At 45.7% G+C, this 13178-nt stretch overlaps 1 protein-coding gene across 4 annotated transcripts; it reads right to left on the bottom strand.

Annotated features, from left to right (window-relative positions):
• Positions 1-4632: 4632 nt before the first annotated feature.
• Positions 4633-13069, bottom strand: KPNA2 (karyopherin subunit alpha 2). Of its 4 annotated transcripts, none has more exons than XM_085556690.1 (11): positions 12584-13069; positions 10470-10586; positions 10241-10378; positions 9294-9382; positions 8228-8496; positions 6968-7062; positions 6620-6883; positions 5756-5989; positions 5494-5676; positions 5236-5385; positions 4633-5131 (listed from the first exon to the last, which is right to left on the bottom strand). In XM_085556690.1, the coding sequence occupies exons 2-11, from the start codon at positions 10542-10544 to the stop codon at positions 5039-5041; spliced, it is 1590 nt and encodes a 529-aa protein (XP_085412816.1). In that variant the 5' UTR covers positions 10545-10586; positions 12584-13069; the 3' UTR covers positions 4633-5038. The 4 variants fall into 4 exon arrangements, with proteins under 4 accessions (XP_085412816.1, XP_085412815.1, XP_085412817.1 ...); XM_085556689.1 differs by lacking the exon at positions 12584-13069 and adding an exon at positions 10899-11311; XM_085556691.1 differs by lacking the exon at positions 12584-13069 and adding an exon at positions 11034-11311.
• Between the last annotated feature and the right edge of the window lie 109 nt (positions 13070-13178).

Below are 13178 nucleotides of genomic sequence, written 5' to 3'. Positions count from 1 at the left end.
ATGACCCCATGATTTTCATTTCACAATTTAATGCAAATTGAGAAAGATATGAAATAGAGGAGAATGATTCCTCATTACAAGCTCAACAAAAGAGGCAGTGTAGTTGTGATCCAAACTCCCCCACAGTGAAGTCAGTGCCATTGATTTTGCTTCCAGTATGTCAGTCAATTGAAACTCTGTTCCTGATACATGATTTACACATCACTTCTGGAGCTGGCCCATTGTTTTATTCAAATGATCAGCACAATATTTTCATGTCGTCAAGCAAGCTGTGTTTGGTAAGGACTAACAGGATTTTTGTCCATCCTGCTTTATTTTTTCTCTCCCCTCTTGTCCCTTTAAATCCCAATGTCACTTCCCTCCCACTAATGACACTCCCCAGGGCAGTGGGTGAACTGCAACCTGGACAGGGGCCATGGCTCTTCCACGAAATCTTCTGGCTTCTGCGGAAGAGCGTCCATTTCCTGGAGCCAGTCTGAGACAGACAGTGCTCTGCAGTCAGGAGCAGGACTGGAATCCAGTGACCCTTAATCCATAGGAAGTGCTGCGAAACTCACAGCAAATCAATTCTCCCTCAGCTGTCCACAGGCCTGCCTCATGTCAGTGCCATTCCCTGGATCAGTGAGGAGAAAGTGTTTTACAAACACAACGGACAACTTTGCACACTTGGAGCGGGAATGTTCTTGTGAATGGCTTTTCCTGAAATTTCCAGTTTCAGGGGGTGCACTCCTCCCAGCCTAAGGAGGGGGTCCCCTAATTCCCTCTTAGCCTTTTTCCCTAATGTTCCTCTGAAGGCCAAAGGGTTAATGTATTTCCTGTTAGGTTCTAAGTGAAAGTCCTACCATTTTCCTCTATGGGTCAAATATAACTAAACACAATTAACCTTCATTAATTACTTCTGCTTTGACTAACAGTGCCTCTTCCCGAATGTACACTTTCCAAAGTTTAGACCTGTACTTAAATCTACATCATACCTTATCAGAACAGAACTTCAATGCTCCTGGGATAATCCTATATTCAGCAAAAGGATAACTGTGACCAGAGGTGCCATGGGTTAACTACAGGGGCAGACATCAGGATTCCCAGGCTCCAGGTGAATTCTGCCAGCAGCTTTCTGTATGTCTATGGATAACTTTCTTGTGTCTCAGTTTACTCTGCTGTAAAATAGATTTAGAAACAGAAGAGATCTGTGAAATATTGCTGGGTAGTGAATTCCTTTCCCTGCAGAACTACAGATGCTTCTTGCTGCTGATACACCACTGTGGTTCTGTGCAATTTAAATCATTCTGGATAGAGAAGCAGGAAGCAGCTTTGCTTAAGAGAATAGTTCAGTCTAATTCACAGGAAAAGAAAAAGTAAATTTCTACTGATTTAACCATTCCTAACATTCCCACAGTTTAAGCTGTTTTTCCTGCAGGGGAAAGTGAACAGAACTGCAGGCCTGCAAAGTCCCAGTTCTCCTTCCAGAGCCTTGCACCTTGGGGAACAGCAAATGGAACAATCAGCCAGGCAGCATCTGCTGCCATCAGAATTTCAGAGGCAGTTACGTTTGCCGAGATCTCAGACTGCAATCTTGCCATCACTCCACAGATAAAATAGCATTAGGAACAACTGCATTCCAAGCCAGTTGATGTCAGCAGGGGTCTGTTATTGTTGCTCTCAGCACAGAGGAGTTGGCAGACCGACACACAGGCCACCAGACATCAATTCCAGCCCTTGTCCTGAATGAGGCATTTGACAAATAAAAAGGACAATCTCTTAAATCTGACTGGGCCATGCACAAAAAAAAAAAAAAAAAAAGAAAATCCCCCCCCCCTCAAAAAACCAAACCAAACAAACTATAAACCAGAAGCAATAATAATTCTCCTCTTCCTTTTTGCTCCTACCACTTTTTTGAAGCTAGAGACATAGCCTCATGGGTGACTGTGATCCTAACCTCAGAAATAGTTTGCATTTTCTTAGAATAAGGAGTGACTCACCCCAGTCACTTACTCATAATCATTGTAGATTGTTGTTTGTGGAAATACATGCTGCCAACAGGGCCCACTGGTGGATAGGCTGAACACATTTTTCTTGGACAAAAAGTCTTGGGCCCCAGAAAGTTAATTATTAAGCCACTGAGCTGTCAGGCATCTAAAGACCTTGCAATGTTCTATTATTAACTCAATATATTGGATAAATCTGAAACAAGTAATTCAGAAAAAAAGAAATAGAGATAACACTATTGAACAAGTGTTCTGCATTTATTATATACAGAGGCACAAAAGCCAAATTACTTGCACATGCTGAAGAGCAATTAAAGGAGTTGTGTTTTGAAGTAACAGTACTTTGATTTTAAAGGGGCTTTTAAAAGGTTGTATCTTGTATTCGATATTTAACCTGGCTAAACACTCGGGAGTTCGCACACAGATGATCTGTGTAACCACACTGAGTGGCCCAAAGCCGTAGCTTGGTGTTTTTGACTCGGAAAATGGAGCAGGTCGCACCTGAGTGTTCCCGGCGGGATTCTCCCACCTCCGGCACCGCCCTCTGCCGGCCCCCGCGCCGCTCCACAGCCGCACGAAACCCGCGATTCTCAGCCCGCCAGGCCGTACGGCTCTGCCCCTACAGACAGCAAACCGGGGGAAGGAGCGACTCGCTCATTAAAGCTGACTTTGCATATTGCATTTATAGAGGTTAAGTATTTCAATCCTCTACAGTTACATAGAAAATAATTATTTTCTGAAGCTTTTAGGGGAAGGTGGAGGTTTGACAATAGAGCAAAGGGCACAGGAGGCTTCACTCAGGTGCATAAATTCCCTATTTGGTTGCTTTTTCCCCCAGAAGAGTAAAGGCTCCAGCACTGCAAGGCTGGTCCTTTCCCCTGTGCACAGGTGTGACAATACCAGACTCTGGTCCCAGGGGAGCTGTGGACCTGTGGTGGCACTATTCTCCAATAGGCCCTGGGTGCCACCTGCAGTCTCACCCTTCAGTCCAGGGGTAGGCAGGGCTGGGAACAGACCACAGGCATAGTTCAGCCTCTTTACAGACACCCCACAGTAAAGCTTAGTACATGCTACAGCTTTTTTGGAGTTAAGAGAAAAACAGTTAAAGTGTTACAGGCCAAAGTATGAAGGTCATAATGAATCAGTTCAGGATGGTGTGGTTTTTACAAGCCAGTGTCCTTTGTGACAGGTAGAACCTGCAGCCCCTGCTGGTACATCAGTTCACAGTGATGTGTCACCAGGATCAAGTTCTGAGCTGGATACAGGAACTCGCACAGCTCCAATAGCCCAGCAGGACAATAATCTATGGCAGTGACTCACGGAGATTGGTCTGCACAAAACAGTATTGTTGCTACCACAGATACAAATTATCTGCTGCCCTTTATAACTTTATCACAGTCCAGCAATACCCAACCTCCAGAGAGGTCCCAGGGCTGGGTCATCACCAGCCTCCAGTCAGGGAGGGAACTATTTGCCAGCAAGTGTGGGATAGGGAGCAGCAGACCTGCCCCACACGAATGAAAGCAAGAGTGACATCATATACATTAGCAATAACACATTTAAAGAGATCTTTGTTAGCAGCACACAAGAGTGAATTCTTCATGAAGCACACCTGATCTTCCCTGGATTGCCAAAGAGTTACACCCAAACCACTTTTCTACGCATCTGCACTTCAAAATAAACTTGGAAGCATACAAAAAGTGACTAATACAGGAGACAATACCAGATCATATCAGGTTCACCTAGCAGAATAAAGAAGAGGATTTTTTTGTTTTGAGTTTTTTATTCCCCTCCACCCATAAAGGTGGAAGCAAAGTCAATGGGAACTCTGGGAGAATTGCCTACATATCAGAATTTTCCTCCTACCTTTTATTAATACAAGTGACATGCTGTGGGGTCCAATGTTTCATGTTTACGAAACATCTAGCCCTGAACTCTGACCTCTCCTACACAATCATTGGAGCTAGACATATTCAGTAAGCTGAGACAATATAATTATTCCAGCACATTTGACTCCTGAGAGGTTCAAGTTAAATAGCTCAATCCAAGTTCTTCCAAAAACTTGGAAAACAGAACTACAGTTCTTCCTCTCCACTCAATACACTTCCCTCCTGCAAACCCCACCCTACACAACCCTTTTGAGGGACAAAATGGGTTCCTGTAATTAATGACTTTAGCAATAAAGGGACAACTGATTGCAAGACAAAGCCTTCATTTTACTCTTGAGGGTAGGCAACTGCTTCGAAGCATTCCCTATGCTGTATCCTAAGGATATCTGAACATGTATGGAACTGGTTAACTGCTGTACTTACATCTCCTCCAAACTATTACTTACAGTTAAGTAGCACTACTAGTCTTTAAATATGTTTTCAAGAGGCTGAAGTTAGTTTAGCTCAGCTATGCACAGGCTAAGATGAATCAGATTTCTACAGAAAGTACCTGGAGAGAAGCAGCATTTTCTTGGTCCTGTAATAGAAGGCTGCTGTATACAGAAATCAGAGCTTGGTGTGACCAAGCTGCTTTAAATCCACAATCTTCAGCATTGAATCTCTAATGGTTTAGACCTGCATTCATGCCATTATCTATTTTTGACTAAGTTTACTTACCCAATCAGTCAGCTTTTGATAGAGCAAGTGACACAGTTCAATTTGATGTACTGACAACACTTTATTGAACTTCAAGTATGTCTTCCTTAAAAGCCTGTTCAGTGTATTTATTACTGCAACAGGTCATGTAGAAGGTAAGAGGCTATGGGGAGGCCTGCAGAGCAGTGGCTCAATGCTTTGTGAGAGGCCCAAATTGCCCACATGCTCTCTTTTCCCAAGACGAGGACAGAAACAGGAAATATTTACAAGTATATCTTAAAGAATTGAGGTTTACATTTAAAAGTTCACACATATATATAGAGTTTGAACTGTTCAAGTATGTTTCAGTTGGACAAAGTGCTACAGGACACAGAAAAACCAGTAAAGGCAAGAGGAACTATTAAGACAAAGAGGTGGCAGTCATTTGTGTGCTAAACCACTTGTAGGTGGTTGCAGTATACGCAAGACCTAGAAGTTAAAAGAATTTGGGGTACTGTCCTGGATTTGGAAAGTGTAGCTGTCAGCAGTAGAGTCTGGTACAACATTTTGGTCTTCCTCTTCCTAGAAGGAAAGAAAAGAAAAGGTTGGATTAGCAGTAGCATTTGAATCTAATAGTCAGTGTTAGAATAGAAAATAAAAGTGGAAAAGCCCCTGAAGTCACTTACTTCTGCTGAGAAATATTTCTCAATGATGGTGGATGAGGCTCTGTACACTTGTTCATTTTCATGTGACTGGAGAGCTTCAATTCTGTCTAGACCTCCACACTCCTCAATCATGAGGCAAAGCTTTTCAGTCTCATTAATCTTCTCAGCAGCCTGCAACAGAAAAGTGTGGAATCACCTCTGGAAAGATATACAACAGCAGCTACTGGAGAGCCATTAGCAACAACATGGACAATAATCAAGTTTACTGCATCCACATACCAAGAAGATGTTGGAAACTGCATCCAAGATAACGAGCACAGTTTTGCTATCTTTAGTCGAGAGAAGATTCAGTAGAGGTTCAAGAACACCAGCCTGAACAAGGTACACAATCTGGTCAATTGTTCCACCACTTGTGTAGTTTGTCACAGCCCACACAGCTTCCTTCTGAGATTTGAAATCCCCCTGTGAAGGTAAAAGCAGAGTGTTTGAACACAGAAGTAAGAGGAAAAGGCTCAACATCGTAAATATAGGCTTTGTTTACCTTCCTCAGAATACCAATGAGATAAGGCACAAGACCGTGGTTTATAACTCGCTGGATCTGATCCTGACGCCCAGCAGTGATGTTGGACATTGTCCAGGCTGCTTCTTTCTGAATGTTGTTTTTATGATGAGAAAGGAGACTTGGAAAGACAGCCAGTGCTCCTGAGTCAATAACAACCTGTGTCTGCTCATCAGTACCCGTGACAATATTCCCTATGGCTCTTAGTGAAGGAGTCTGAAACAAAGATAAATGGAATACTTAGGAAAATTGTTCAAAACCAGATTAGATTATAGCAAACAGAGCTATATGTGATGGCCACACACTCTAACCTTCCCAGTTAACAGCATGACCTGCTATGTACAACTGGAGTTTGTGCTCCTTGTTAGCATTCCACAGGCAGACACTCATGTCTGCATGCAGAGACTGCACACCTTCCAAGGTCAGCCTGCAAACAACCACCCATGGCAGAGCTTAGGGAAACTACTTGCTAAATAGTAATACAGTTTTATTATGCTCTAATTATAGTGGACAGAGCACACTTGTGAAGATCACTGTCCCAAGAATTTGGATCTGAAACAGCAATTGAAAGGCGAGCTTTAGTGAATGTTGACTGTTGTGCTGGCTGTGAAATAAATCCAATGATTATGTAAAGCAGCTTGATAGTCCGCAGCAGCAGCAGTCTGCCTCGTGTGGGACAGCACCCAGGCAGGAGAGAAACTGATGTCTCACTTCACAAAAATTAGAACAGGTACTTGACTCATGTATGAAAAGAGCCATGCAGTTCCATGGACACTACTCTCCCTAACTTGCTTAATTTGAATCATGGTTACAACTGCACAGCAGCCTACATATCCAATCACTTACCATTATTGGCAGTTCACTACATCCCAGGAGTCTCACAAGTTGTGGCACCAACCCAGTTTTCACAACAACTTCTATCCTGTCATTGGAACCGTCTGTGAGGTAGGAAATTGCCCAGCATGTGTCTGCCAACACCTCAGGGTCATCGTGGTGCAGGAGCCGGACGAGAGTTGGAAGGATCTGCTGGACGGCTTCTATGGGAGGTGCAGGATTCTTGTTGCGACACAGGTTTGAGAGGGTCCATGTGACATTGCGTAAATATCCAGACTACAATGGTTGGAATAAATGGTTAGCCATAGTTCAGCTAGGTTCTACTCAATAATTGTAACTTGAATCACTCTGCACACTTACAGCCAGGGAAGAGAGGTCAGGAACAGCAAGGAGACTTAGCAGTGGCTCGATTGCACCATATTTAATAACCAGGTCTCTGTAGGAAGAACCATCCCCTAGAGAAAAACAAGAAAAAACAGATGAAGACCAGAAAACAAGGAACATGTGTACACAGAACCACTGTGTGTTAGAGGATTAATTCTTCTAGTCCTTAAGAAAGGCTGGATAAAATAAGAAGGAACAAGAGGACAAAAGGACTACTGCCACAGTTCAGTCACATGACAAGCATGTTCAGTCAAGCCACTGAGCTTCACCTTTTGTGTTGGAAGAGGAGATAATGTAGAGTGTTTTCTGTACAGCTTTTCCTAAGAGTTCATAACCACACAGGTTCTTGCATGTTTCTTTGGAGACAAATCTAAACCCTACACTAGATGTTTCCCCACAATGTGGGACTTGAAATGCATTATAATAATCAGCTGCATTATTGGGTGCTACAGAATAATCCTGACAGCATATCAGAGATTGGATTGCAAGATATAAGAAATACCTTATAATTGATTTTAAAACTCTAAGGACAAACTAAGAAAATCCCAATTATTTGAGTCACTGCTTCCTGCCTTCCCCCTTTTATTCAACACACAGGGCAGAGCTCATTGCTGAGTCACAAAAGCACTGCGAGGTCTGAAAAAGGTTTGTGTTGTAGCATGATTAGAGAGCCGACAAACCCGAGCTGAAATCTGGAAGCGGTGCCCACAGTACAACCCACGGTTGTGCCAGGCATTGCATGAGGTCTGAAGACAAAGTTTCCTGCAGCTCACGCTGCAATGTAGGGCATGTCAGGACTGGAAAGCCATTGGGGCAGAGCTCCCAAGCAGCTCAGCACAGGGTATGGCACAGCAGGAGTGATGTCAGAGTGATGTCCTCCCACCTCAGCCAAGGGCACAGAATTCACAGAATGATCAGGTTGGAAGAGACCTTAAAGATCAAGTCCAACATCTCAAATAAACCCTGGCATCCAGTGCCATATCCAGTCTTTTTTTAAACACATTCAGGAATGGTGACTCCACCGCCTCCCCGGGCAAGCCATTCCAAACTTTATCACCCTTTCTGCAAAAAACTTTTTCCTCATTTTCCTAATATCCAACCTAAATTTCCCTTGGTGCAGTTTGAGCCTGTGTCCTCTGGTTCTGTCAGTTGTTGCCTGGTGAATGAGACCAACCCCACCTGAACTACAACCTCCTGTCAGGAGGATAATTAGAGCTGTGCAGTATATGGACATACCTGCAATATTCCCCAAGGCCCATACAGCCTGCTCACTGATGTGAGTGTGTGGAGAGGCCAGCAGGGAAATGAAGGCTGGAATTGCACCTCCATCCACCACTGCCCTGGTTTGCTCTGACGTGCCAGAGGCGATGTTGGTGAGGGCCCAGGCAGATTCAAACTGGATGGGACTGCAGTCTGCTCTGCCCAGGAACGAGACGAACTTTGGAATCAAACCAGCCCGAATTATGTTGTCTATTGGGGGTTGCTTCTCTCTTGAGAGGAGTTTCCTATGGAGGAAGGCAAACAGGAAGCATTAATTTTGCCTGCAGACATCTGAACAACAAATTAAAGTTTTAAAAGCACCATATGAAAAGAGTTTAGCATTGTCTTAACATTCATAGAAGGCAACACAACAGCATGAAAGAGAAATGCATACAAGATGAACACTAGCTCCCTAGGCAGGCCTCTGTTAATGCTAATTTGGCATGTCTTCACTATATGAGAGGTTCTGTTCAGACTCTGAAGCAAAGCAGACCTGTAGGAGTCATTACACATCTGAGCTGCTAGAGGCTTCTCAGCAGAGAGAGGTTAGTGACTGCCAGAAGAAGCACTTGAGCAATATGCAAGCTTATTAAAGGATATTTTAGATTTGAAAAGAGAAACAAACTTGGCAAACTTCAAAACCCACTCATCCTACTGTTCACATTATTCTAAAGTGAATTGCCACACTCATACATACCAAAGTGTTAACACAGTTTAAAAGGTACCTTACTTTGCTATAATAAAGTGTTTACTATAATTACTTCTTCAAATCAAAGGTGACTACTGTTAAATTTGCCACCACTAAAGCAAATTACTTCTTCCTACTAAAATATTCAGGCACTTTAAATATTCAAAAGCCACATGATTTCAATAAAACCATGCCTAAGTTATGGGTATCTCAACATGGTATATAAGATGGTGTTTGTTGAAATACTGCCTGATAAGAAAGCCATAAGCAGCCATTTAGGCTCATAAGTCAATCCTCTCACCTTGCCTAGTTATTGGCTTGCACAGCTGAGTTGGTTTCCTCTGAACTGCTTACCTGGCAGCTTGAGTAGCCTGTAGCTGAAGCTCCATATTATTACTATTAACTCCTTTGACTATTTCTTCAACTGACCAATGTGCCAAAACCTGTACAAGAAAATGTTACATGAGTGCTTCACTGGGACAGTCATGTGTATTCCTGACCAGAGAGCTCTTACGCAGTACCATGAACAGGCCCCAATTTACAGCCACTTCCACAATGAGGTATTTCAAAACCTCATCAGCTACAGCTTCACCTACAGTTATCTGAACTGCTGAAAGCTTTTTTTAACCAAGTGATTCATACCAGTTATGCTAGGCTTAAAATGTAGCTGCAGCCAGTGATGCCTTGAGAAGTCTGACTTAGAACAGAGGCTAGACAGAGTTAAAGAATAAAGCAGGTATTGATTGAAGGCCTTAATGGATACAACTTGGGCAGTACAAGAGCCTGGCCAGGGCTACACCAAAGATGAACCAAAATGGTCACAAAACGGACTATGGTCATGAGGTTTGACACTTTTATATGTTTTAGTCCATTTGCATATTGGAATTAATTGTCCAGTTATAACTTTAGGTTACAAAGCTCCATCCTGTTTATTTTTCTTTCTTCAATTCACTGTTGTTTATACTTTTTGGGCCTGGAGGTTGTAACACTTGTCCTTGGACAAGCTGGAAAGGGATTGTTTTGTCTACCTACTCTGTGAAGAGAACTTGCTAACACTTAATATGAAGCTCAGAGTTACACACTAAAGCAGCATAGAATCTGAAAAATATGAAAGCTAAAACTTAAGGCATCCCCAGTTGTGTGTAAGAGTGCTGTCCATTAGAGGTGATAACACAGGCCTGAGTTATTAATGCAGATGCAGTAGTGCTGTCCTGCACTCGAGAATAGATCCATGTTGGCCTGGCTGCAACATCTCAGACAGTAAGACCCTCCAAGTGTGTCTATTCCAAGTATCCATTTACCTGGTTGCCTCTGTTTTCCTGAAGGGGAGAAGTAGCATCATCTGGTAAAGTGCTCACATTTCTTCTTTTAAGCATCTGGTCATCTTTTTTAGCTTTCCTCAGCTCCACATTGACTTCAATGCGCCGCCTTCTCATCTCCTGGAGGATACACACTCAGAATAAGTTCTGGGCTTTCAAAACTTAAAGAGAAAATGGCTGGCTAAAGTACTAATTGCACCAGAGTACTCACTGTGCTGTCCTTTCCTTTGTTCTTGAATCTGTTTAATCGAGCTGAGGGTGTATTGGCATTCTCATTAGTAGACATCTTGCTTGTTAGATTTTTTGAGCAGGACAGATAAAAACAAGCCTGAAAACAGAGCAAAGGAAAATTTACTCCACAAAAGTTAAATTTTAAAAAATTGGATCCATACTCAAGAATGATAGGCACTTGTTAGCATTAATACTATAAAAACATCTGACTTGTTCAACAGCTGTCTCTTTAAACAGCCGTATGTTATAACGAACTCTAGCATCAACACAAAAGCAGAAGACACAGTCACACGATTTTGAGACACTTTAAACCAAATACTGCTAGTTATTATTTTCAGGAGCAGCATAGATTTTCATTTCTACAGACAACATACACACGCTGTTAAATACTATTTTCACTATCACGCACCTGTGCTGCACAGGAACCCACCTAGCCCCACCCCGACCTTTTTGGGAATGGGAAGAAGGCCGGGGGGCGTTTGCCGTGCGGGCGCAGCCGGCCGCACATAACAACGGCTACACGAGTAACGAAGAAAACCCTTACGGCTCAGCCACTGCCAGCATAAGAACCGTCTTGGCTTCCCTTCGGCCATAGCCCCACCGGAGAGACAACCCGCGCTGGGATACACCAGCCCTATCAGCCCCAGTGCAGACAGCGAGACGCGGGAGGCTCCGGAGAGAGGCCCCGGCAGAATTGTAGGCATAGCACGGCTCTTTCCAAAAGGGCAGCGCAGGGCCCGCATCCCCGCCGCCCCAGACCCGGTCCCCACACCTCGGCCGGAGACGCCGCCAGTCGCTCCGCTGCTGCCGCACGCTGCCACTGCCCACGGCCGCCCCACGCGGCATTTAAATTTCCCGCGGCCGCGCCCTGCCATTGGCCAGTTCGAGCCAAAGCAGCCTTCTGATTGGCCGGTTTGAAAGCAGCCCGGCTCGCCATGACGGGGAATGCCCTCCCGGAAGAGCCGGTCGGACGTGACGTCTTCACAAAGCCCGGTACTACAGCCCCCGGCGTGCCCCGCGCAGGCAGTGCCAGCAAGCCCCTGTGGGGCGGCGCGGGGCACGCCGGGAGCTGTAGTGCACGGGGCCGGGCTCGGTGATAGCCCGGGACGGGAGCGGGGATCGGAGCGAGGGGTTAATTGTGTCGTGCAGGGGCCGCGCTGTGAGCGGGTGGGGCAGAAATTCCCTCACGCAAGCCTGAGTCTGCCTCAGTAACCAGCGCGGCACCGCGGGCTTCCCCGGGACAAGGGCGGGTAGTGACAGGACGAGGAGGTGGATGGTTTCAAACGCAACGAGAGTGGGTTTAGAGGGGATATTGGGAAAAAATCCTTCCCTGTAAGGGTGGTGAGGCCCTTCTCAGGTTCCCAGAGAAGCTATGGCTGCCCCATCCCTGGAAGTGTCCAAGGCCAGGTTGAATGGGGCTCCAAGCAACTTGGGGTAATGGAGGGTGTCCCTTCCAACCCAAACCATTCCGTGATTCCATGGCTCCACGTGTCACTTATTGTCTCCAAGAAATGTGGTGCACAGAAATGCAAAGAAAAGGGGATATGAGATTGCAGCTGAAAGCAGTTCTACAGCCATCAGGGCAGATGGAAACCTAATCACACAGAATAACAAAAGCAAAGGATTCCTGCCCCTGTGGTATGGCCTGAAAAGGGATGAGATTGATTCCAATGGGTTTGGCCTGCTCATGAGGGATGGAACACAAAAGAACACTGATTTTCACAGGAGATCTTCAAACCAAAGAACTGTAGGGAAAACACAACTCTGACACTTTGAGACACCTGTAAGGTACAACACAGAGAAGTTTCAGGCATGTACATCGATATGCCTGTGTGCTAAGCCATCACATTAAACCACTTATATCAATCTCTAGGCACACATTAGGTATGGAGGATGTTTGCTGAGGAGGAATTACCAGTGACATGTCATATAGCTGGTTTTAGGCCTTATGGTGCTGAGCTTTGTAAAAAACACCTACAAAAACAAGAGCAGGGAAGCCAAGAGAGGGCACGTTGCTAACAAATGGAGATATTAAACAGCAGTAGTTTAACAAAGAAAAAAGGCAGTTCAAAAGCAGAAATAGAGGTAAAACACCTGCTTTCGTGAAGGATTGGAAGGTTGGCGTGAAGAAATTCCATCGCTGGCAGTGTATGATCTGGAGCAGTTAAATCTGGGCACAGCGATCGGTGTTGAGGGCACGGAGAGGGCTGGCAGTGCCCGAGATGCCCGAGGGGGTGTGGGCTGCGAGGGGGCGGCAGAGACGTCGGGGGAAGACTGGGCAACTGGGGCACAACAGCGGCCAAGCTGCGGGTGAGGTTGTGGGGCTGCAGAAGGTGTGTGCAAGGCGGGCAAAAGGGCCGTGAGGGGTCACAGAGCCCTGAGGGGGAGGTGTTCCCTGAGAAGGCCGAGTGTGGAGCCGCTGGGACTGGGTAGAGTTACCGGCAGCAGCACAGGAGCCAGGACCGGGCCCGCGAAGGGAAGCTGAAAGACACGGGCCAGCGGGCAGCGGTGGCCGGGGGTCCCGGGCCAGCGGGGCGGCCGCGGGCGGGTCCCCTCAGGCGGGGACGCGCTCGCGCCGAGGGCGGGAACCCGTTCTGAGGCGCGGGCGGGGCCGCGGGCACGCGCCGCGGGGCGGGGCCTGAGGGCACCGCGACCAATGGCGTGCGGGGGGTGGGGCCGGCCCGCCGCG

This window comes from Lonchura striata, chromosome 18 (assembly GCF_050655825.1).
Source record: "Lonchura striata isolate lonStrDom1 chromosome 18, ASM5065582v1, whole genome shotgun sequence".
In the NCBI taxonomy this organism is placed as follows: domain Eukaryota; kingdom Metazoa; phylum Chordata; class Aves; order Passeriformes; family Estrildidae; genus Lonchura; species Lonchura striata.
The sequence above is the reverse complement of the archived record's forward strand: the minus strand, read 5'-3'. Positions and strand labels throughout refer to the sequence as shown.